The following is a 22,906-nucleotide window of genomic DNA, read 5'->3' as shown; positions in this document are numbered from 1 at the left end:
AGAACAAAGAAGTCGGTTCCCATCTACCTCAGACGTTTAGCACCAGATGTTTCATTCCCACACCAACAACGGCGACGGAAATTTCTGGTTTTATGAGACGTTTACCATGATATTTCAGTTCAAAAACGCACATTCTACTCATATCCTCTTATCTTCGTACCCATTAGGGGCCTTTTTAATAATCGTCTTTTCTTTTACTACCTTCATGTTTTCCTTATTTCCTTCATACTTGTGTTTTCAGGGCTGGATGGATGAATAATAATGAGGTTTTTGAACTAAACCACTTTGCGGGTGTTTAAAATAACGACATTTGACACTGGAACATGTCGGGAGGATTTCTTTGCGAAAACACTTTAGAGAATTTACTATTCCACCAATTTTTAGTGTTTTTGTGATATGGTGACTTGACGACTTGGTGACTTGGTGATAAACTAACGCTACTACACTTAAGTGCATGGGATAAATTAACAACTAAACAGACAGATTCAAATATTGTAATTATTTCTACAGCTCGACCGTTGTGCTTCGCTGAATCAAAGCAAGAAAACGACACAATGGCATCCCACTTCCAACCGACACATCATCTACATCTTGAAAAATGACTCATCATTCACTCTTATGAATCACACCAACTCTGTAACCTCCTCAGCTTAGTAGCCATCAAAACCCGCATGCCCATTCCCACGATATGCGTGCCTACAATTACAAAGTAACCACCAATTCTTCACAACATCAAACTCCACAAACCTCAGAAAAACATTTGACAGGGGGATTCAGACGCAGAACTCCAAGAAAAGTCAACCACCCTTACTTTCCGCGAGAATTCGACATTGAGAGACAACTGTAAACTCTAAGTATGTGCGCAAAGAACAAGAATTAGTCGAAGGATTTCGAAAACATCCGAATCTCTGCGTGCAGTTCTAAGGATCTTGGTATTCTGAAATTTACTCATCTCGTAAACAATCGGAACAATGCATGCATTCTACGGATACCCGTACGGAAGTCATCACTCAACTCTCAATGTGCATTCCGGAATGTCATACTAGTCTTGAAACCTCAAGGTCTATCTTAAGTACATCTCTAGCAATGAAAAAGCAGCTCGTCCAAACACCCAAACATCAGACGTTGGATCTCGAAACCCCAAGTCTCAAACTCCAACATCCACAAAGTTTACGAATATTCATGAGTAATAACTCCAAACTCATATACTCATAAATCAATACAAATATTCTAGCTATCCAACACTTTATTAATCAGTACTTCATACTCTCAAGACTGGATTAGATATCTCGAGTATAATAATCAATCAGGTAAATAGTTAATTATACATTCTAATTATTTATATGAGAAAGAGATAGATAGATAGATAGTATAGCATTTATGATGTGTAGGTCCTAAATGACAAAGATATGTTCTGTTTAAAAAGCTAGTGATATATATAGAAAAGAGTAGAGATTATTTAAATAAAAGCATTGAAAAGATTCCATTATCTCTTTTATATTTGGTATAGATGGAATAATGATTGTTGGACTGAATTTGTTCATCTTTGTTTATGTATGTCCTATCTTTGATAGTGATTTGAATCTCTAATAAACTACTCATTCGAAATTCTAGCTCGCTTGGACTTCTATTCTAGTATGTTATTAGTATATTCGATATTCAATCCTTTCTCTTCATTCTTCCCTTCTTTCCTCTTTTCTCTCTTCATTCTGTATCTAAACTTCTTCCATCCCATCCCATCCCATCCCATCCCATCCAACCCTCATTTGCACAACAAAACAGCTCTTAGTCTTTTTCACCACCCACCACCCACCATCCACCTACCCCCCCCCCCCCATCCATCATCCCCCCCTTCTCAGCCCGAGAACCAAGAACCAAGAACCCAGAAAAAGAAAGTTCCTATATCTGAACCATTCCAAAGCCAAAGAATAACACGATTTGTTTCAAGATTTTGACATTCATATAAAATCCAATATAACTATCTATCCCAGCCCTTTAGTTGCCCCTTCTCTCCCACCTAGCCCGATCCCAAGTATCAACTATAAGGGAAATGGAAATGGAAATGGAAATGGAAATGGAAATGGAAATGGAAATGGAAATGGAAATGGAAATGGAAATGGAAATGGAAATGGAAATGGAAATGGAAATGGAAAGGAAAGGAAAGGAAAGAAAAGGAAAAAGAATGAATATCTATCAATCTCAATCTCAATCTCAAAGTCCAAAGTCCAAATCTAACTCCACCCAACTCCACCCAACCTCTCAACTTCCCCAACTCCACTCCACTCCACTCCACAAACTTATTAACCCCCCCCTTCCAGAAAAAAAAGAAAGAAACAATCCCCCAACTCATATCCATATCCATCTCCAAATCCTCCCTTCGAACCACTCATTTTCAATTCCTTCCTCTTTCTCTCCTCTCTCTATTCAACTCCCCCACACGGATAATCAAGCTATATTTATGTTTCCAAAGGCAAGATGATAACTATGGATAATTCAAGACGTTTTTGATATATATATATACATCATATATTATTCAATTAGAAGATATATATTTCTTTCCCATCCGACCTCCATCTAATCTCCATCTCTGTCTTCATCTCCTACACACAAATTATAAATTCCCCACTGACTCACCACACTTCCCACCTCCCCCATACTCTCCACCATCCATCCATCCATCCATTTCTCCCTCTCCCTCTCCTTCACCCTCAAACCTCTTCACTCTCCCCCTCAAAGCCCCCCAACAGAAAAAAAAAAAGAATGTCCAGATCCCATATCACCGAGTTGCCCACCCACGCATGTAGCCAACCAACAAGCCAGCACAAGCACAAGAACAAACCGGAGTAGAAGGATCCAACCTACAATTATACACCTCCACACTTCGCCTAAAGAAAAGGTCAAAGTAGGTTCCAGTATATGATTGCTCTCTTTTCTTTTTTGTATCATCATCCAAAGGACGAAGAAAGAAAGAAAGAGACTTATGATTTCGAGGGGTTGTTTGATATACCGCATGGATTACAGAGTTTCAAGGAATGGTCTCGCCTTGTACTCCACCTTGCCTTGCGGAGGGGGTGTGGGGGGATGGATGAATTGTATGAAATTTTGGCACTTGGAAGTGGTGGGGAGGAATGGAGTACGTAAAGGAGGTGAGATCATATCCAAGTGTAGAAGGGTTCATCACTAAGCGAGGGCGAGAATCATATTAAAGAATAAGTGAACGAGGGGCAAAAAGAAACAACAGATGGAAAAAAAAGAGGGAGACTGGAAATACGACTATATTCCCAATCAAACATCACGGGGTATCTATCTTTCTCTTCATCCTCTCATATCTTCTCCTGTTAGCCTCCCTTATAAATATACTACCATTTTCCTTTTCCACCAAACAATAAACCTCCACCTGATCTGTCTTTATTTTCCATCCTCGCTAATGCTCTATCAATGTCATTAACATCCAATTCACCACTTCCTACCGCTATCATTCTATCATCCGTCATCTCCTCATCTTCATCCTCTCTTTGCACCAATTGTAATGCATATGCATTCTGATTTTGTTTTGGTGCTATAGATTTGCCTCCAATAAAAATGATAAACCTATGTTCACCTACTATGAAAATCTCGGATGGTATCTCGGACCTGGTATGTAATGAAATTGAAGACTTGGGAGCTTGTTCAATACCAATACAACGTTCGCCCAATAAATCCACATGTTCCAATTTAATGGGACGGGAACCGGGAGACGTGTTGAAGATATTCGTTGAAGTTTGACCTCTGCGAGGATTGGCTGACCAGTATTTTGAGAGGGAAGGAATGAGGGTGTAAGAGTCCCCCAACCAGAAGAGGATAGATTCTTCAAATGCCAAATGCGATGCCACAGATGGTATCTCAAGCACTGATATGTTTCCGCGGACTGGACCAGTGGGATGAATCTTGTTGCTGAATAGATCAGTTGTTTTACGCGTTCCAGGAGTCATGGGAGCAAACTTCGACTGGGCAATTTGTGGAGGGCCAATTGTTTTTGAGTTAGATTTGGTTGCACCTTCGACATAACCTGTAAGGGAGAACTCTGATCGTGAACCTCCTTTTATGGATTGTTGACCAAGAACACCTCTTTTTGCACCTGGTCCTACGCCATTCATATCCCACACACCCCATTCTCCGTCACTGAGTAGTACAAGAATTGCTTTGCCACTGTATACCCATTTTGCATCCACAATTGCTTTTCGACCGAATGCAGAGTAAGTAGTCTTATGAGATGCTTGGGAATCGGCTTTGTTGTTCTTGAACCCGGGATATAAAGAAATTAGCCAAGATCCTTGCTCAGAAATCGCGCTCTCAGGATCTTCCGAAGGATTAACCAAAAGTTTATAATTGTAGATTCGGCAAGTGCCTAGATTATCGGCGACAAGTAAATGACTTGAATGCTGTTCTGAGAATGATGGATTAAATGAAATGCTAACGGCTGGAGATGGCATGTAAACCGATTGGAAGGGTGGCACTATGGTCGATGAAGATGGTATTGGCAGTGGTATGCGCCATAGCTGTAATAATCCAGTGATTTCTTTCGAATGCGAAGCTACTATGATTTGTGTTTCCAACGCGGTGTTTGAATCGTCTTTCGTGGAAGTCTGTTTTCCTTCAAAATCAACAGTCATAGTTATTCCATCGGAAGTCTTTTGGTGACCAGTCAAAATGATCATAGTCTCTCCCCATTTTCCATTTCCGACATTTGCTATCGAGGGTGTAAGTCGAAGTTCATCACGGTCCTTGCTGAGGGGAGACGGCGGTGTGAGAGGTAATGTGATTAGCCGAACAGTATTGTCACCGCAAGCTGCAGTGAAAACAATTTTTTGTTTTAATGGATCAATTCCGCGCCAGTGTGTGCCATCCGCTTTCAGTGTGGAGCTTGGCAGAAGGCTGATGTGAAGAACATCGGTACCAAATTGTAAATCTAGAGTCTGCAAAATGCTCGGGTATGGTCTCCTTGGATCGATTTCCTCTTCCTCGTCTTCAAATTCTGGCTTATCTTCGAAAGGTGGTTTGGAAGGTTCATCCTCATCTGAGTCGAGAGAAATAACCTTGTTCGCACCGTTGGTTTGTGTGGTCTTTGGGTTTATCTCTCTTTGTAATTTGAAAGGCCTGCCACCCCTCCATATTATTTTCACTCCAGTTTCGTTGCCTTGTAGAATTATTGTTGATCCATTCGGCGAAGGTAACGGGTAGACCTTGGTAGTGTGAACGCGATGTGGTAGTTCGTAACTATCAATGTTAGAAATGCATATTTGCCCTGAGTTATTAATTTGAAGCTACCTCAATTGTGTATTTTGCGAATTCTTTGAAACTCTTGGATGGGAAAACCCGGGCGCCATGGCTCGGAGATGGATGGTTGAGGCTTATTGAGAATTAATTGGACACTGTGGACGACTGAACTTAGTGCGCTTGTGGGCAGCGATAGATTGAAGAGGATTTTGTGTGAAGGTTGCCCGAAGTTTTGATATTTGCTTGTTTCTTCCGTCGCGACAACAAATTGCGCTTGATAGCAACACACGGTAAATCGCGTGCCATTTCCTCACACGTGATTAGAGCGGGCGCACACCGGCTCGGCCGCAGTTAATCCGGAAGAGCTTGAAAATTTCAAACCCCCAGACCATTTTCGAGAATTGTTGGATGTGGATAGAACGTTCACCGGGGAAGATTTCTTTTCAAACCCCGAAAGTCTACCAAGTTAAATCCCCTGGTGATCCCCTGAAACTTCTCCATGTTCTCCATAAAAACAATGAAACGACGCGATGTGATATGATATGATGTTTGCGGGTCGCAGTCTAAAACATTACCGTCTTCGAGATGAAGCATTGAAGATCTTACATTCCACGCGCATGCCAGTCCTGTCCTCAATCAAAAAGACTGACACGTGACTGACTGAGACTTTATGAAGGAGACGTGAAGGCTAATCAGGAGGAAGTACAGATGGCCACACCGATGTCAATTTCGTCTTCAATCTAAACACGTCTAGTCTCCTCCTTGCACTCGCATCGTCTGTTCCTCGGCTCGACATTATGGGCATGGAGAATTGAAACCAAGTATTGAAGATCATACTACGCAAATCGATGCTTAAGTGTGCTGTTTCACGGCGTTAGGACCAGCATGAGGCATTTTACTCGTAATCACGCCAGCTTCCTGCATTGGCGTCGTCTTCTCTTCGGCACACACTTTGGGCGGTTTCGGAACGTTTAAACTTTTGAGTGAAGCTTTATCGAATCGCGGATATCGGCTTGGCCTCAGCCGTTTGAGTCAGACCGCAAACGCTTCCTATGGCTCAGAATGATATGGGCCAAAGTGCTCGTCGTCCATTGATAGGGCGGATGTGTTGAAGACTGAAGCCACCCAGTACCTCCCTAGTACCTACCTATCTAGTACGAAGCAGCCACGGAATGCTTGACAATGGCCGGGCGGAACGGATGTCGGCACAAGGCTTGGCATGGCAAACGGGCTCCTCCCACTCTACAGAAGCACAGAACCTACACACCGTCTTCTGCAATAGATCCGACCATGCCACCGACATCTTCGCAATAACGCCATTTTCAAATGCTTATCCGTATTCTGATTACGTTGCATGTTGCATGTTGCATGTGGCATATCACATGCTGCATCAGGACGTTCAATTCCCCTCCCCAAAGCATCACGAGCTTTTGGTGCTTCTGGTCATGATTTTCTCTCTCCGTCCTGCGTGGAGAACGCAATCCTGATTACCTTCACGTAAAGTCAAGTGTTTGGACGGCTCTGAAGGTCGTATCAAAAGTGGAAACATGAAATCGACATGTATGACAGACAGGCCTCTGCCAGCCAGCATATGATAACTGAGCCACCAGTTTCCACTCGCTCACCAGTGACCACCGCGAGTCCTCGACTACTTAACTGCGTACTAGGTATCTGTACCATGTCTCGAGCATGTACTATCGTACTTGTTGAGCACGATTTGCCTAGCGAACCAACAAAAAAAAAAAAGCTTGAGCGGAATTAGTGGCCGCGATGGATCTTCGCTCTGGAACCGGGGTAGGTGCTAGATTGTCTGATTGCGAGGTTTGTCATCTCGACCTTTAAAGATCATCAGTGCCCACAATTTTCACTTCATCGATGCATTTGCTTTCTCTCATTCTTAAATGATTCCCTTCCCATCGGAAAGTGGTTTGCAGTTTTAATATCTTTACTTGCTTACTCACTATTGTTCTTAGTATTTCTTGATACGTTCAAACTTTCATGAGTAGAATATCAAAGCGCATTGATCGCCTTTTCTCAAGTACGTTTGGGTGACAAGAATAAGGGAAAGACTTGGTTCCCCATAAGTCTTTGAACTATCACTTCACTATGACGGACCATACAGGCCTTGAGAAGGATGATCTCCATGATTTCAAATCCTCAAATACAGCTTCTGTGACTCTCGCATCTTCATTATCAGATCATGAAAATCACTACCCTCCGCTTTCGCATGCTCCTTCTATCACCTCTTTATCGTCCGATTCAATCAATAGTGATCCTCTTGCCCCTCTTGAACAGGCTCTCACTCCAAATCTTGAAACGGTTGCCGAACAACTCGCGCATGCCCAATTAAGTTATACGAGAACCGGTACATCATACGCGACTACTGGATCACGGAACCCATCATTCGAAGTTGATTTCGAAGACAACGATCCTGATGATCCAAGGAACTGGCCTTTGTGGTATCGATCCTATACAATCTTTGCCGTTAGTTTTGCGACATGGTCTACGGTTTTGTATAGTTCGTCTTATACATCCAGCATGCCAGGCATGATGAAAGAATTCTCCGTCACAAGTGAACCACTAGCTACATTGGGTGTGACGACATATTTACTCGGATTGGCGACTGGTAGTTTGGTTCTTGCACCGTTGAGTGAGATTTGGGGTAGAAGACCAGTTTATATTGGATCCCTGGCTTTCTTCTCTTTGATGGTTCTACCGTGTGCCTTGGCAACTTCATTAGGGGAGGTCTTGGGTGTTAGGTTTGTTGGGTACGTTAAAATGCAATTCCTCGTGTTTCTCCGATACTGATAGAAATACAGTGCTCTTGCAGGTGCTGCTATGATATCAAACTCTCCTGGAACAGTCGCAGATATCACAACGGACCAATACCGGGCATTGGTTTTTAGTATCTGGAGTATTGGGCCAATGAATGGTCCAGTAACGGGCCCCCTCATCGGTGGTTTTGCTGCAGAATACTTAGGATGGAGATGGACAAATTGGATTGTGATGATACTTTCCGGATGCGCTTGGATAGCTTGCGGATTTGTCAAAGAGACTTATGCACCAGTCATCTTAATCAAGAAGGCAGCAAGAATGCGCAAAGAAACGGGCGATGAGCGATATTGGTGTCGATACGATCAAAAGAAGAGCTGTGAGTGGATGATGAAGTTTCCACCTATTGACAGACACTGATTTTTTTATTATAGTCTATGAGATCTTGAAGATTAATCTTTCTCGGCCATTCGTTCTAAGTACTACAGAGCCAATTCTTTGGTTTTGGAATACGTACATTGCTGTAGGTTTTTCTCATATCTTGATTTCGTCAATTTTGGTACTGCAATATCAAGTTTCCAATATTCTAGCTGGCAGGCCCACAATCAGAGGCTTCAAATGTCTGAAAGTGATTCAATATATTCACAATGGATCATTGTCTCAAGCTGTCAAGGCGATTTGATTGAATCTGCACATTGAAGCTCTACGATTGTCGAACTACCATTCGGAATATTTAGAATTCTTTGTGGTGTTATTATACAAAAATTGCTCGGTTGAGATTCTTACATTATGGGAATAATTCATACTAATTGGTGCACTTAGGTGATATATGGCATCCTTTATCTTTGTTTCGTCGCCTACCCGATTATTTTCACGGACATGCGTGGATGGAGCCTCGGCCAGACCGGTCTCGCTTTCCTAGGAATTGGATTAGGAACTATGCTCGGAATTGTTGCTGAACCACTTATTCGCAAAATGATCAACTCGCATAAGAAAGATCCCGAGACCGGAAAAGTTCCACCCGAAGCTTCGGTCAGCATTATTTGTATAGCAGCTATTTTATGTCCCATCGGTCAACTCTGGTTTTCTTGGACTTGCGTTCCCATCACCATTCATTGGGTCTGGCCTATTCTCGCCGGCATTCCTTTCGGAGCAGGAAATACCTTAGTGTTCATCTACGGAACGAATTATCTCGCTGGCTCATACGGTATTTATTCGGCATCCGCATTGGCGGGAAATAGTGTGGTCAGATCGATTGTTGGAGGTACATTACCATTGGCTGGGCCGGCGATGTATGGTGCGCTTAAACCGCAATGGGCTGGAACTCTTCTGGGATTAGTACAGGTCTTTCTGATTCCCATTCCTTTCATTTTCTACAAATGGGGATCCAAGATCAGAGCGAAGAGTCCATTGATTAAACAGATGAGGGAGGAACAGGAGAGAAATGATAAGAGAGCTGCTAGGGCGAAGAGAAAGGAGGAAAGGAAAGCGGCGATGGGTACAGAAAATGGAGGAGTGATGAGAGCAAGTGAGAAAGACATGGAAAAGGGAGGCGATGTTGTGACTGGGATGGAAGAAAAGGCGTGACGGCATGAGTATGGGTGATATTCGAGATGCGTTGATAAGGGATGAGATAATGATTGTAAAAGTGATATAAATGTGCAGATGATACCCAACGATAGAAAATAATAAAATAATGTTTGAACTTATAGTATTTTTGGGAGTTACATCTCGACTAATTTTGATGCATATGGGTCCGCGAAATGGGCAAAGACAATCAGATGGTCGTCTTTAAGTCAAATGCGTATGATGTGAATCATTAGCCACTACTAGTGATCTAGTGTCAGCCCTTTGGATCCGCTCGAATGGGCGGAGAAGATTGGGATTGGTCTGAAATAATGGATTATGAAACAGACAATACTATTCTCCGAATTCCAACATTGAAAGCTTAAAATGCACCACGGTCCAGACGTTCGAAAACGCAGGATGATACATCAGCCTTACGGTTTCTCCGAGACACTCGGTATCACGGGCGCTAGACTTCGGCAATTTAAGATGCTAGGGCAGTACGATACACGGTTCGGGACGCTGAGTGGCTACTTGTGAAGAGGAGAGGATGATTCTCGTGACGCTGGCGATATGATGGAGGGACGGACGAGTGTGAAGAGATGAAGAGATTAAGATGTGAATGAAGATGTGAATGTGATGCTATTTATCGTGTTGATTGTTGCGTGTGAATCAATCAAGGGGTTATGGTGAATCGCGGGAAAAGACTAGGAAAGATCGCTTCTTGATAGTATAAAGCAGATACGGTACACACAAGGCTGAAGTGTATCGAACCTGATTTGAATGGCATGAATGCGGTGCTACGAATGTGATTCAAAACTAGATGCTTATTATAGACCAACCCTACGCTTCCATTTGTCCAGTATTTCTTGACTGTGCTATAATTGGCGCAAAGGGTACATCCACATCCACTTCTATATACACCCACATCCAACCTTCAGCCTTACCTATACTAACTAGCACAAGCGACAAACCCAACAAAGGATCCAAAATAACACCTTCCACACTTTTTTATTCCGTCCCCCTTCTTCTCTACACACGCTCAATTTCAACGGTACTCTCCCGAAAATCCCTTCATCAGTGTCAAGACAACTATACACTCAGTTCCAAATATCTTCTTCTTCATCGTACGGCCGACTTGACGGAAAACCCAATCGAGAAATCATACCAAAACACATTTGTTTCTGTTATTGATCTATTTTGACATCATCCATCTCAATAACCTAAACAAGATAGCCTTACCAATTTTTTCTCCACAAATTTCTCGCACAGTCACCGCCCACCCACAACGAACAACAACATCAATCTCGAGATTTTCGAAGAACTCATTCGATTCATTTCCATCAAGACTGCTTCCCATTAAAAGGATTTCGTCTCGACATTCAAGCCATCTCGAATCCAATCCCTAACGACATTCCGCACGACAAAGAAGACTTTACCATATACTCAATTTGTTACCGAAAAGAATTTTACTGTGACTTTCATTAGCCATGGCAGTTCCGACACAGATTGCATACAGAACACTGAAGGGGATTGGTATCTTGGATGCCGCACCTGTCTATCAACCTTTGCCTGGTTTCCAGAGACCCGAAGGTAACTCTCGCTGCTGTACCTATTCGCCATGCGGGCGGTACTTTGCTTGGGCTTCCAATGACGGAGTGAGCGTCGCTGATACATCTTCTGGGCGCACCATCACTACTCTTCCTACTCCAAATGTCTACGAACTGGGCTTCTCTCCTCTCGGTTCATACATCATTACTTGGGAAAGACCCTCAAAGGATGAGAATGGTGATGCAGTCAAGAACTTGAAGATCTGGCGCACGGTGGAGGAAATCGCAGAGGGAGCTGAGAAGGAGGTTGTTGGGAGATTTGTGCAAAAATCGCAAACCGGCTGGAACCTTCAATACACTTTCGACGAGAAATATTGCGCCCGAAATGTTACGAACGAGGTTCAATTCTACGAGAGTGGAGATTTGCGTACAGTTTGGAATAAGCTTCGTGTAGAGGGTGTTGCGGATTTTGCAATTTCTCCCGGAAACAACTATTCTGTAGCTGTTTTCGTTCCAGAGCGCAAGGTACGTGATGATTAATTTTTAAGTTGGGAGATTTACTAAAGAATCACACCAGGGTCAACCATCTGCCGTCAAGGTTTTCAATGTTCCTCAGTTCAATGCCCCGGTTTCGCAAAAGACATTTTTCAAGGGCGACAAGGTTCAATTGAAGTGGAACCAATTGGGTACGACTCTGATTGTTCTTGCCCAAACAGATGTTGATAAGTCGAACAAGAGTTACTACGGAGAGACTACATTGTATGTGTTGAGCGCAAATGGTGGATTCGATTCTAGAATCACTCTTGACAAGGAGGGGCCAATTCACGATGTCTCATGGTCACCAAACTCGAAAGAATTTGGTGTCATTTACGGATACATGCCAGCAAAGACAACTATCTTCAACCAAAGAGCTGTCGCTACCCACACATTCCCTCTCGGCCCTAGAAACACGATTCTGTTTTCTCCTACTGGTCGATTTGTTTTGGTAGCCGGTTTCGGAAACTTAGCCGGTCAAATGGACATTTACGACGTCGAAAAGGATTACAGGAAAATCTGTACAATTGAAGGTGGAAATCCTAGTGTTTGCGAGTGGAGTCCTGACAGCAAGTATATCTTGACAGCTACAACCAGTCCTAGATTGAGAGTTGACAACGGTATTCGATTATGGCACGTCACTGGTGGAATTATGTACAACGAGGATATGGTCGAATTGTACCACGTTACATGGAGACCACAACGCCCCGAAAGTTTCCCGGCTGGAGATTTCTTGAACCCTGTTCCTCAACCACATTCATCAGCTGTCGCTTACTTGGGTACGGTGAAAACCCCATCCAAGCCAGCAGGAGCTTATCGTCCTCCTGGAGCACGTGGTCAAGCTACCCCGTCTCACTTCAAGCGTGAAGATGAAGGTGGATCTGCTCATTTTGTTAGCAATGGTACATCTATGGTCAACACCAATGGATTTGGTCGATCTCGTAGACAAGTTCCCGGTGCTGATTTGAATGAGAACTCTGTTCCAGGAGCCGCACCTTCCGTTCCAGGCGCCGTTGAGGATGAAAATCTTTCCAAGGCCGCACTCAAGAACAAGAAGAAGCGTGAAGCAAAGAAAGCAAAGGAAGCAGAGGCTAAAGCAGGTGGTCTTGGTGCTGGAACCCCAGATGCTCCAAGAGGCCCAGGTGGTGATCGTAGCCCGGATCGTAGAGATCGACAACGTAGTCGCTCAAAAAGTAACAACATGCGTTCTCCATCTCAACTCCGAACTCATGGTAACGGTGGTCCTCACAACCTTCATCAACATCCCCACCCACACCAAAACCAACGTCAAAATGGAGGTGTGTCTCCAAATGGAGGCGCAGGTACACCAACCAGTGCAGGTGGAATGAAGAATCTTTCAATCAACTCGAATCAAAAACCAATCACTCCAACTCAACAATTCTCGACTCCTGAACTGTCAGTTACCAGCCCAGGTGGTGATGGTAGTCCATCTGCTAAGAAGAAGAGAGGATTGCAAAAGAAGATTAGAGCAATTGAGGATTTAGAAATGAGGAGAGCTGGTGGTGAGAAGTTGGAGGATACGCAAGTGAAAAAGATCGCTACTAAAGGGGCTGTTCAAGCAGAGTTGGATGCACTTGATAAAGAGTAGACCTTTTGGGGTGCAGTGATGTTGTGAATTGGCCAGTTAGACAATCCTTTGGAAAAACTTTTTCATATCAACCTTTTTATATCATAGTGGTGAAAATGGGTCTGTAAATCCAAGGCGCTGGATTTTATATGGTGCATGGATGGATGGATGGGTATACTGGGCGTTGAGTCATGAGATATGAAAGTTCTGGTCAATTCGGTTGAAGATCAATGTGTATGTATGATGAATGGATTGATTGATTGATATTCATCCGTTAGATGCGGTGGTTTGTAGAGGTATGAATAGCATAGCATGCAGACAGCGTATATCGTATATTATGGGATAGAAAAACGAAATATTAAAAACGAGATATGATATATGACGAATGAGAATTGAGGACTGGGAACTGAATGAAGGAAAAAAAAAAATTGAAGTGAATATATATTATACAGATCTGTACATGTCAAAGTGGAGTGTGGATGTGAATGTGGATGTGATTGTGAAGAATGTATCTATATATACATATAGTTATATAGTTATATAGTTATATAGTTATATAGTTATATAGTTATATAGTTAAAGATACATCAGAATTGATGATCTGATTATCCTATTGATATTGATATTGGATGGGATATTGGATTGAATGAGATAGAAAAAATCTTGATTACTTTATAGAGTTCTGAATTGAGTACTTGACTGAATATGCGGGATGTGATGTGTTGTGTTGTAGATTTGTAGATTTGGTGGATGTAAGATGTTAGATGTAAGATGTAAGATCCATTCACTTATCTACCTATCTTGTCTGTGAATTGTAAGTGGGCTTTTCTGAGATTTATGGGAATGGCTGGCTGGCTGGTTTGGGGTTTGGGGTTTGGGGTTTGAAATGGAGGGAGATTGTTCGATTCGATTCGATTCGATTCGATGGATTGGAATTGGGATTGGGATGGTTTGTTTGCTGCATGGATGGATCAATAGCTCAAGGTTGTGTTGTGTGGTGTGTGGTGTGTGGTATTGGTTGTTTGTTCATATCCGTTGTGTATTATCTGTTTGTGTGTTTGAGGATAGATGAGATGTCGCATTCGCATTCGCATCTCTGGTGTTGATGTTGATGTTGATGTTGGTGTTGATATTGATATTGATGAGAATGGGAATAGGAATAGGAATAGGAATCATATATGTTGATGCAAAATATTTCTCCTAAAACACAACAACAAAAAAATATCCTATATTCTATGTACAAGAAAAGAAGTATGTACAGCGACTTTGAATCTGCGATCCGATCTGACCTGGTCATAAAAGTATATACTTATGAAATCCTCCTGGTCCCCCCCCTTTTTTTTTAGTAAGAAGAAACCCCCAAATATCCCTTCATCAACGACTTTTCAATCCGAATCTCGGTTTGGATATGAGATTTTGAATATCGGGTGAGAATGAGAGGCAAGAGGCAATCTATCTAGACAGAAGGCCACCCATCGGAAAAGGTGAGATAATTGTATCCGAATAGATAATCGGCATCTGCGATACCGATAGTTGGGTTCGCGTAGTGGTAGTAGAGGAGTGGGCCGGAAGAGGAGAGATAGACGCCCCTATTTATGATTAGTATGGATACGTGTATTACTTATATGCCAGGAAGTCTTTTCTGTAAAGATCCTTCCTCTCGCTCATGAGATATCTGAAAAAAAAAAAAAAGAAAAAGTAATAATAACTTACTGTCCACCCGGTCCATACACATTCCCATGACTAGCCAACAAAGTAGTTCCGCCACCGGCCGACAAAGCCTTTCCGTTCTTATCCACAAAATTGCCCGTCGCAGTTGTGCTTCTTCCCATGATGATTTTGTATTCGGCACCTTGTGCTGGCTTGGAGGTGTCGTAACCGCAACAGATTCCGGAGGAGATGAGGAGATAGTAGTACCCGGAATAATAGAACATGTAGGAGCCTTCTTCGGAATGGGTACCGGTGGAGTTGTAGGCGAGGTTGTAGGAAGCGGAGCCGCCGGCTTTGGTGGGGGTGGATGCCATGGCTACTTGGTAGATGTCGTCCCAGAAGGAACCGAAGTTGAGACTGTGGGGAGGGGAGGGAGGAGTTAGTGGGTGTGGGACTTGAGTGAGAGTGAAAGATGGGAGATGAGAGATGGAGGGAGACGAACTAATAGGTACTGCCGACCAAGATGAGGTTAGGATCAATAGCATTGTAAAGTTTGCCGGCTGAGGATGCAACACCAGTAGCACCATGATCGGTCCATGATCCTACTTCCATGGTGCTGGAGGTTGCAACTCCAATTGCTGAGTTTTGAGTGCCGAATGTTGAAACCGCATAGTACATGTAGTAAGTTGAGCCCACGAGATGCACATCAGGTGCCTAAATTATGATTAGCGTGGCACTTTGCATCTTTATCTTTGATGTTCAAGTTCATGATAAGTGAACAGAGAAAACATAATGAATTGAAGAAATAAAGAAAATACATACCCAAAGATCAGTATTTCCAGAGAGGTTAATACTACTTCCACTCAAAGCATCACCGACATAAGTCCAAGGACCAGCCAGTGCAGTCGCTTTCCAAATTCCAATACCATTTCCCGTATTGAACTTGAACCAAGTTCCATCACTTGAACGTTGGATCAGAGCAGGATCATGAGCATAGCAATTACCAGAACAAGCACCTGGATTTGCATATGCAGCAACGAGACTGAGAAGCCCGAAAATCGGGAGGAGGATCCGAGAAAACATGTTGAGGTGGATGATGATGGTGAAGAGATGAGATGAGATGAAACAATTTGTGAGAAAATCCGAAGCTTATATGTAGGACGCATATACTGAGCTACTTTTCGTCCCTCGCTTCTTCTCTACTTTTCTTGGTTGCCTGTCTGCTTGTCAGATAGACTACTCTGCCGAGGAAATCTTACTAGAGCTTCATCTCTATGTACTTAATATGGAACTAGTCAATAGTCGTCCCATTCCTATGTGCCCTCATATATTACAGTTCCTTGTCAGAACAGCCCAATAATACAAAAGATAAGATCTCTAAGTCCGTACACTAACACAGCCGCTGCAACTATTCATCCAGTCGTATCAATATTATGTCAAGTAACTGCCCGAAGTCCCGAATATCCTAAGCTTTTCACTGGTGGATCCAATATGCATCTTGACAATCGATTTGTATCAGAATAGCTCCCCCGGTGCTGATCCACCTAGCACGAGGTCCTAGTACTCACCATCTTGCCCTGTGCCTGATAACTTTAATTAGAAACTCCCTTCAAATATAGAGAATGCGAGAAGCGCACCAATCAAGCTTTGCAAAATCGGATGCGGAGAAACTCTTCTTGGCAACTGGAAAGCCGAGATGTGAAGATGAACGTTCATCTCGGCATCGAGGTATTTGTTGCTCTGCCGCACCTGTGGTGCGCTTCTCAACCCTTCCCGTGACGAGTCGTCGCATAAATATCAGCACTCCTGCATCTTGCGGGGTCCACGTGGTATATTCTCCTTTAGCCGACCGACCACTCGAGTTCCATTATCATAGTAACTAGCGCTTGCTATTATGTTATCACCCATTCCGTCTTATCCATTCCCTTGTTTCGACTGAAGACAATTGGTGGATTCATCTTCACAGTATCACTTTGTCCCACTATTCTCCCAGACAGAACATGGAGAAAGAACCTTGTTGCCTGCAGCGAGTTTCCGACTAGGTACGCGCACTTTGCACATTCCATTGGGCCCTGTAAATGCCGACGAGGTGGACCTTGAGAAACCCGGGAAAAACGCTATGTACCCCACAACAAGGAACTTGCAATTTCTGACGCATGTAAAATTGTCCAAATGAGGGATGACAAAAACGATAATTCGTGAATCACCTCTTCGAGACCTCGAGATAGGAAAACAAGAAGCGTGGAATTTCTCTCCTCAATTCTGTCAAGCTCGATACAAGTTGCGGCATTATCGTTTCGGGTATGGATTCGAATTGACCACTCGGGGAATAGGAGATTTTTTATTGGTCCACTTACGCTTATTTGTTTGTCTACTCGTACTCCACTGTCTTTAACACACATTTCCTCTTTAGAATCGGACTATTTATTGTATGGTGAATATGGTTAGCTTACAGGAACGGCAACAAGAAAACGTTCAAAAATGGGGGTGCGGTATCATTGGAGCGAAAGCATGCTTCCGTTCCTGCAACGGTTGAGTAAGTGGCGCATGGACTCTTCTTGGCTGTAGGTAGGTTAAGTCCTGATCCGCTTCGACTAACGAATGATCGTTCATTTGAACTAGAATCTACACTAACTAACATTGCGGTCCGACCCTGAGCGAGAGAGTTAGATGTTGATTTTAGACTTTACTTTTACCTTATATGAAGTTTGCAATAGACTACTCAACTACAGTAGGACTAGTTCCAAACATTACAGAAGAAGGTTTGAAATTGGAAGCGCACGAATGAAAAGAGTGGTCTAGAATCAAAATTCTGGAAAGTATGTTACGCCCTCTTGCACATACGCTGGGCCATGCTGTGTTTCTATTCTGCACGACAGAATTCAGATGCCTAGAGTGGAGTTGGATATTTATGTATATATTCGCAAGTCAAGTAAGCTATTTTACGTTATTTTCTCTCCTTTCACGTCAAAATTCTGACATGTCAGCTATAAATGTAAGCGTTGATTCTCCTCTTTACTGTGCTGTCAATCTTCAGCTTGTAAAACCCTTTCAAATCCTTCTGTATCCTTTACGTCCGGCTTAATCTCCAGTTCACACAGCCTCGTGTTTCAAACTTCCACGTGCAATCCCGATAGCCATGATCCATTCTTCGTATATCCGGTGGATATAAGTATCTACTTTTATCGGCATGGATGGATATAAAGATGATCAGAGCCATCTTGTTCAGTGTAAGGATGTTTTTATTGTCAAGAATACCACAATGATTTATAATGCTTAGAGTTCTGAGATACTGGTTCTGAATAGTATGCTACTAATCATGTCTCTAGATTCAATCTTTCTTGACAAGATATATACTCCAAATTCACTCCCTTTCCCACCTCATCTCCCATCTAACATCAACATACATCTTCATCAGAACTCCCATCAACGAGATTCCCGCTGTTCTTAGTTTTAAGGGTAAAAATATATTGACCTGAACTCTCAGCACAAGCTACACCACAGCCATTTCTAAAAAGCTACGTCTTTACTAGAATTATAGTCGCGAAACGTGGTCGAGCAAGAATCAAAATAAGAGTAACTCGTTCGTTGTAAAGTCGGGAATGACGGGTAGGACAGAAATAGGTATGTCTTCTTTCTTCTCTCTTCTTTTAATATCAATTTTTTTTTTTTTTTTTTTTTTTTTTTTTTTCATTTCCTTTCTATCCTACAAATAATATAACCCATTATCACCTCCTCTTCTTTCCCTTCTCATAACTTCACCAAAACATCCTCCACCCCCCATAAAGTTTTTTCACTCCCCCAACAAGATTCAGCTCTACAATATCTTCAAACCGAACGCCAGCACCAGGTGCATACATATACGACATAGCTCACGATACCACGGCTTGAGTGATTAGTTCTATGAGTGGTAGGACTTTCAATTCCGAGGCACCATGGGCTCTAGAAGCTACGCTTGCCGAAGCTTGTGTTGAATACTTCTGAACAGAAGGAGCATGGGATAAAAGAAGAATAATCGATACGAACATATGGAATGAAAAAGATGAGTCGACTGAGTGAACCGGATGACGCGGCAGAAGGGTGTATAACGATGAAGTAGAACCCACATGCCGAGTCAATCTTCATGAAGCTAACATGTTTTCCAAAACGAGGCATTGAAGAGATGGTTTCTCTAGGTCAGAGGTGATGTTTAACCTACAAGGAAAAGAATAATGAAAAAGGATTTGTGCCATCGAATCTGGCCTCCGTATACAAAATATATTTGAATAATGTAAAATGCAATTATGTCCGTAACAGGTACCCCTTCATTCCTGATATTTTGAATTTGTAGCCGAGACGCCTAAAAGACGCAACGAGCTTCCAGTCCACATCTACATTTCGTCATGATGTTGATTTTCATCTGCCCCCCTGCCTTTTCTGGCCGGTTCCGACTTCATCTCAGCCTTGCTATTCACTATGACCCCACTTAATGAATGTCAGATTTGACCCCTCTCAGAATTTAGACCATATAAATCAATGAACTCCTCATCTCCCCTTGAAAACAGGCTTCCTCTTCTCTCTAAAAGCAGCCAAAGCCTCATCTCTATCTTCTGTCCCTACAACCCTTCCATACATATCATTTTCAACATCTTCTCTTGCCCACCCCACAGCTTTCAACGCACTCCTTACTGCCACCGGACCTCCTTCGCAAATCGTCCCAGCCAAGTGAACCGCCTCTCTCAAAACCGCTTCTTTAGCTCTCTTCATCACATCTCCCTTCTCTGTCCCTTCTCCCTCCCCTTCCCCTTCATTCTCCTTAACCTCAACCAAGCGATCCGCAATTCCTAGAAAATACGCTTCTGGACCACTTACTCTCCTCCCTGTCAATATCAGATCCCGCGCTCTTCCGATCCCTATCAAAGCTGGAAGTCGGTGCGTTCCACCCGCGCCGGGTATTATACCAAGTCTCGTTTCCGGCAATCCAACGACGGCCGTAGAAGCAAGAACACGCATATGTGTACAAAGAGCCAATTCGAGGCCGCCACCAAGAGCAACCGAGGAAATTGCGGAGATGGTTGGGATTGGAAGTGTAGAAAGTTTGGTGAATGTTGAGCGGAGATTGTGGAGGAATGTTTGAGTCCTGTTGATGTTGAGTTATGATTAGTCCACATCTTTTGTTGCATTTTAACCACCAAAGAAATGAGCAAGAACATACATCTCAGGCGTAAAAGTAGCTCTCTCTTTCAGATCAGCCCCCGCACAAAATACCCCGTCAACCTCACTTGTAATGATCAAAGCTCTCGTTGGTCCATCTTCCCCCTGCGGCCTAACCTTCCTTATCTCATTTCCATCTGCGTCATATTCCGCCGCAATATCATCTACATGCGCTCTTAGTTCCTGTAGCAATTGGATACTAATAGCATTACGAGCTTCGGGACGACATAATGATAGAACACGAATGGTACCGTTGGAGTGCGGGGTCGGGATCTGGAAAGAGGAGATGAATTGCGGTCGACCCGATTTGGCAGTGGAGTAAAACCGTGGGGTGACGAGTTTTGGGAGCGTAGATTTGAAGGGGACTCGGAGGAGTGGTCGCATTTTTAAAATTGTGGATGGAGGAAATTGAAGTGAGGATATCGATATCCATATGATGAGGAGAGAACCTCGGGAATCTTTGTGTGTTGCGGATATCAGCGGGTACTAGCGGACGACTAAAATGTAACGATGTCATCACTATTGAATCGCTAATCAAATCAGTAAGACCAATCCAGAACCAAGATTAATAATCTTCAGCCCCGAGTCTTACTGTATCAAAACTATAGACACAAATTCTACATATAAACTCGAATTCCAAGATCTGCTATTTGAATTCCTATTGACCCTTCCTCCTCAAAATAACAATCCTCCACTATCATCCAAAGATGTCCAATCCAGACCCATCAAACGGCGCAACGGTCGCCTCACTTCCACCTGCAGCCATAGCGTTAGCAACCAGAATGTACGACGCAGCTCGGAATGGAGACATGGAGATTTTCAACCAAGCTTTATCTCTAGGTCTACCGGCTAATATGACAAACGAGAAGGGTGATAGTCTTGTAAGTTTAGGTTTTCATCAAGATGTCTTCATGGTGTTATCATCCGCGACGCTCGACAAATCTCGTTCACCCCTCATCACGTGAATCTTGTTCACCCCTCACCACGTGTTACCCCTCCTTTCACACGATGTCCTTTTCGATGCTACAACTTCTGATTCAATGGGCGGCCTTTAACATAAAACAATAGATAATGTTAGCTGCCTACCACGGGCATGCACCACTCGTTCGACTTCTTCTTCAGTATGGCGCGAATCCCAATTCATTAAACGATCGAGGACAATCCCCTCTAGCGGGTGCTGTCTTCAAGGGAGAATCTGAAGTTGTCGAGGTATGTAGATTTCTTTCACTTTCTTGTCAAGATTTTTTCTCAAATCTCTAGATTAGTGTTTTCGAGATTCTAATCATTAATAGGCATTACTCGAAGGCAACGCAGATCCAGAAGTGGGTTCTCCAAGCGCAATGAGAGCCGTAGAATTGTTCAAACAGGAAGAGAAATGGTTAAAGAAATTTGAAGAGGCGCCTGGCAGAGGAAAGGCTGTTTAGAGAATAGGGGCAGGCTACGGTGTTTAGGTTTGGACAACAATCGGGTCTTGAGGGGTGTTGGATCTTCTGGGACATGTACACAGTTTGGAGATTGAATCTGCAGTATGTTTTTGTATTGTCAGAATAATTATTAATTGCAGCAAATCATTGGCGATCCATTTTGCTTTCCTAAAACAAAAGGAGCGAGGTTCCTTTCATGAACAATCTGACAGAGCATCATAATCAAACCCAACACCAAGTAAAAACGAACACATCATTTCACCCGATCACCACTCTCAATCCTTTCTTTCCTCTCTCCCTTCTCCATTCTCTTCCATCTCTACACTAATTAGGTCTAACATCCAACCCATACCCCTCCGCCGGCAACGCAGTACTACACTGACCCCAAACCTGCACACTAATCGGACTAACCGTCAACGGCCCACACGTATTTTGCGTCTGTGTAAAGCTTCCCGAGTAACCCGTGACCGCACAATATCCCGTTCCTTCTGCGACGATCTTTGCAATCTTGAGCGGGTTATCGATGACATAGTTGTTTCCATCTACAGGGAAAGTCTGTTGGACTAGAGAGGGAAGGTTAGTCGGATTTTTGGAGGGGTTTGGGGAAGGTATAAGTGAGGTGAGAGAGAGAGGCAAGGGGAGAAAGTAGGTGGTAGAAGTAGAAGCGGAAAGAAAGGATAACAGAAAATACGTACAGGAATCACCATTCCTAGCATAGAAAGTAAGAACCACATCTCCCGCGCTCGGATAATCATTTCGTGCGACATTAGACACAGTAGTATTCAAGCCACTTCGTTCAGCATGCGGAGTAGTAGTATTCAGAGCACTCCGAGACTGAAAAGCATCGCCCTCAGTAAAGTGATCGATCGGCGCCGCAAAGACGCACAAGACCATTAAAGCCACGAAAGAAATGAGAGGTGCGGTATTCATCTTGTACACTTAATCGCGCAAAGATAGATTAATAAGGGGGGAATAAAAGATCAATAGTTAATCTAATTCGTAAAGTTGAGAATGTAGTCAAGTTTGGATATCTCTTCAACACAAGATCCTCAAGTTATATATCCCATCTATGCTTCCCAAGAATTTCATGACAGGTGTTGAACCGGCCTCTTTCTGAATACACATCATGAATCAATAAAAGAAAAATTTGCACCCCAAAAATTGAAAAGGTCGCTTATGGTCATCATGAGGTCCTATATATTGCTGAAAGCAGAATATTAAATCGTTAATTGGCAAAAAATGATGTAAGCGGCAAGGAGAGGAACCTTGGGCAGACCTCGCGATGGGTTGCTTTGTAGGTCGTTGAAAATTTTCATCGATGTTGGAATCTTAGGTTAAGCAATTGAATGAGAAACATGAAGAACTGCAAAGCA

At 43.0% G+C, this 22,906-nt stretch overlaps 7 protein-coding genes across 9 annotated transcripts; 3 read left to right on the top strand and 4 right to left on the bottom strand.

Moving 5' to 3' along the window:
• Positions 1 to 2,485: 2,485 nt before the first annotated feature.
• BCIN_02g07730 (hypothetical protein) lies at positions 2,486 to 6,075 on the bottom strand. Its single transcript, XM_024691537.1, has 2 exons — positions 5,308 to 6,075; positions 2,486 to 5,256 (listed from the first exon to the last, which is right to left on the bottom strand). The coding sequence occupies exons 1-2, from the start codon at positions 5,364 to 5,366 to the stop codon at positions 3,360 to 3,362; spliced, it is 1,956 nt and encodes a 651-aa protein (XP_024547308.1). The 5' UTR covers positions 5,367 to 6,075; the 3' UTR covers positions 2,486 to 3,359.
• Positions 6,076 to 7,006: 931 nt separating this feature from the next.
• Positions 7,007 to 9,739, top strand: Bcyhk8. 3 transcript variants are annotated; one of them, XM_024691536.1, is made up of 5 exons: positions 7,007 to 7,050; positions 7,230 to 8,024; positions 8,076 to 8,407; positions 8,463 to 8,551; positions 8,851 to 9,739. In XM_024691536.1, exons 2-5 carry the CDS (start codon positions 7,363 to 7,365, stop codon positions 9,613 to 9,615), a joined length of 1,848 nt encoding a protein of 615 aa, XP_024547307.1. In that variant the 5' UTR covers positions 7,007 to 7,050; positions 7,230 to 7,362; the 3' UTR covers positions 9,616 to 9,739. The 3 variants fall into 3 exon arrangements, with proteins under 3 accessions (XP_024547307.1, XP_024547306.1, XP_001551063.1); XM_024691535.1 differs by having other exon boundaries at positions 7,007 to 7,077; XM_001551013.2 differs by having other exon boundaries at positions 7,007 to 8,024.
• Positions 9,740 to 10,379: 640 nt separating this feature from the next.
• Positions 10,380 to 13,763, top strand: BCIN_02g07710 (hypothetical protein). The gene is made up of 2 exons (XM_024691534.1): positions 10,380 to 11,669; positions 11,722 to 13,763. The coding sequence occupies exons 1-2, from the start codon at positions 11,085 to 11,087 to the stop codon at positions 13,285 to 13,287; spliced, it is 2,151 nt and encodes a 716-aa protein (XP_024547305.1). The 5' UTR covers positions 10,380 to 11,084; the 3' UTR covers positions 13,288 to 13,763.
• A 682-nt stretch (positions 13,764 to 14,445) lies between these two features.
• Positions 14,446 to 16,124, bottom strand: Bcara1. Its single transcript, XM_001551015.2, has 4 exons — positions 15,739 to 16,124; positions 15,419 to 15,630; positions 14,980 to 15,333; positions 14,446 to 14,855 (listed from the first exon to the last, which is right to left on the bottom strand). Exons 1-4 carry the CDS (start codon positions 15,997 to 15,999, stop codon positions 14,723 to 14,725), a joined length of 960 nt encoding a protein of 319 aa, XP_001551065.1. The 5' UTR covers positions 16,000 to 16,124; the 3' UTR covers positions 14,446 to 14,722.
• Positions 16,125 to 19,051: 2,927 nt separating this feature from the next.
• On the bottom strand, positions 19,052 to 20,604 carry BCIN_02g07690 (hypothetical protein). Its single transcript, XM_001551017.2, has 2 exons — positions 20,111 to 20,604; positions 19,052 to 20,035 (listed from the first exon to the last, which is right to left on the bottom strand). The coding sequence occupies exons 1-2, from the start codon at positions 20,491 to 20,493 to the stop codon at positions 19,441 to 19,443; spliced, it is 978 nt and encodes a 325-aa protein (XP_001551067.1). The 5' UTR covers positions 20,494 to 20,604; the 3' UTR covers positions 19,052 to 19,440.
• A 9-nt stretch (positions 20,605 to 20,613) lies between these two features.
• Positions 20,614 to 21,680, top strand: BCIN_02g07680 (hypothetical protein). Its single transcript, XM_001551018.2, has 3 exons — positions 20,614 to 20,990; positions 21,178 to 21,318; positions 21,402 to 21,680. Exons 1-3 carry the CDS (start codon positions 20,817 to 20,819, stop codon positions 21,531 to 21,533), a joined length of 447 nt encoding a protein of 148 aa, XP_001551068.1. The 5' UTR covers positions 20,614 to 20,816; the 3' UTR covers positions 21,534 to 21,680.
• A 1-nt stretch (position 21,681) lies between these two features.
• BCIN_02g07670 (hypothetical protein) lies at positions 21,682 to 22,799 on the bottom strand. The gene is made up of 2 exons (XM_001551019.2): positions 22,229 to 22,799; positions 21,682 to 22,096 (listed from the first exon to the last, which is right to left on the bottom strand). The coding sequence occupies exons 1-2, from the start codon at positions 22,461 to 22,463 to the stop codon at positions 21,858 to 21,860; spliced, it is 474 nt and encodes a 157-aa protein (XP_001551069.1). The 5' UTR covers positions 22,464 to 22,799; the 3' UTR covers positions 21,682 to 21,857.
• Between the last annotated feature and the right edge of the window lie 107 nt (positions 22,800 to 22,906).

The sequence above is a fragment of the Botrytis cinerea genome, chromosome 2 (genome assembly GCF_000143535.2).
Source record: "Botrytis cinerea B05.10 chromosome 2, complete sequence".
Lineage (NCBI taxonomy): Eukaryota > Fungi > Ascomycota > Leotiomycetes > Helotiales > Sclerotiniaceae > Botrytis > Botrytis cinerea.
Note: the sequence above shows the minus strand (reverse complement) of the source record. Positions and strands in the feature narration are given on the sequence as shown.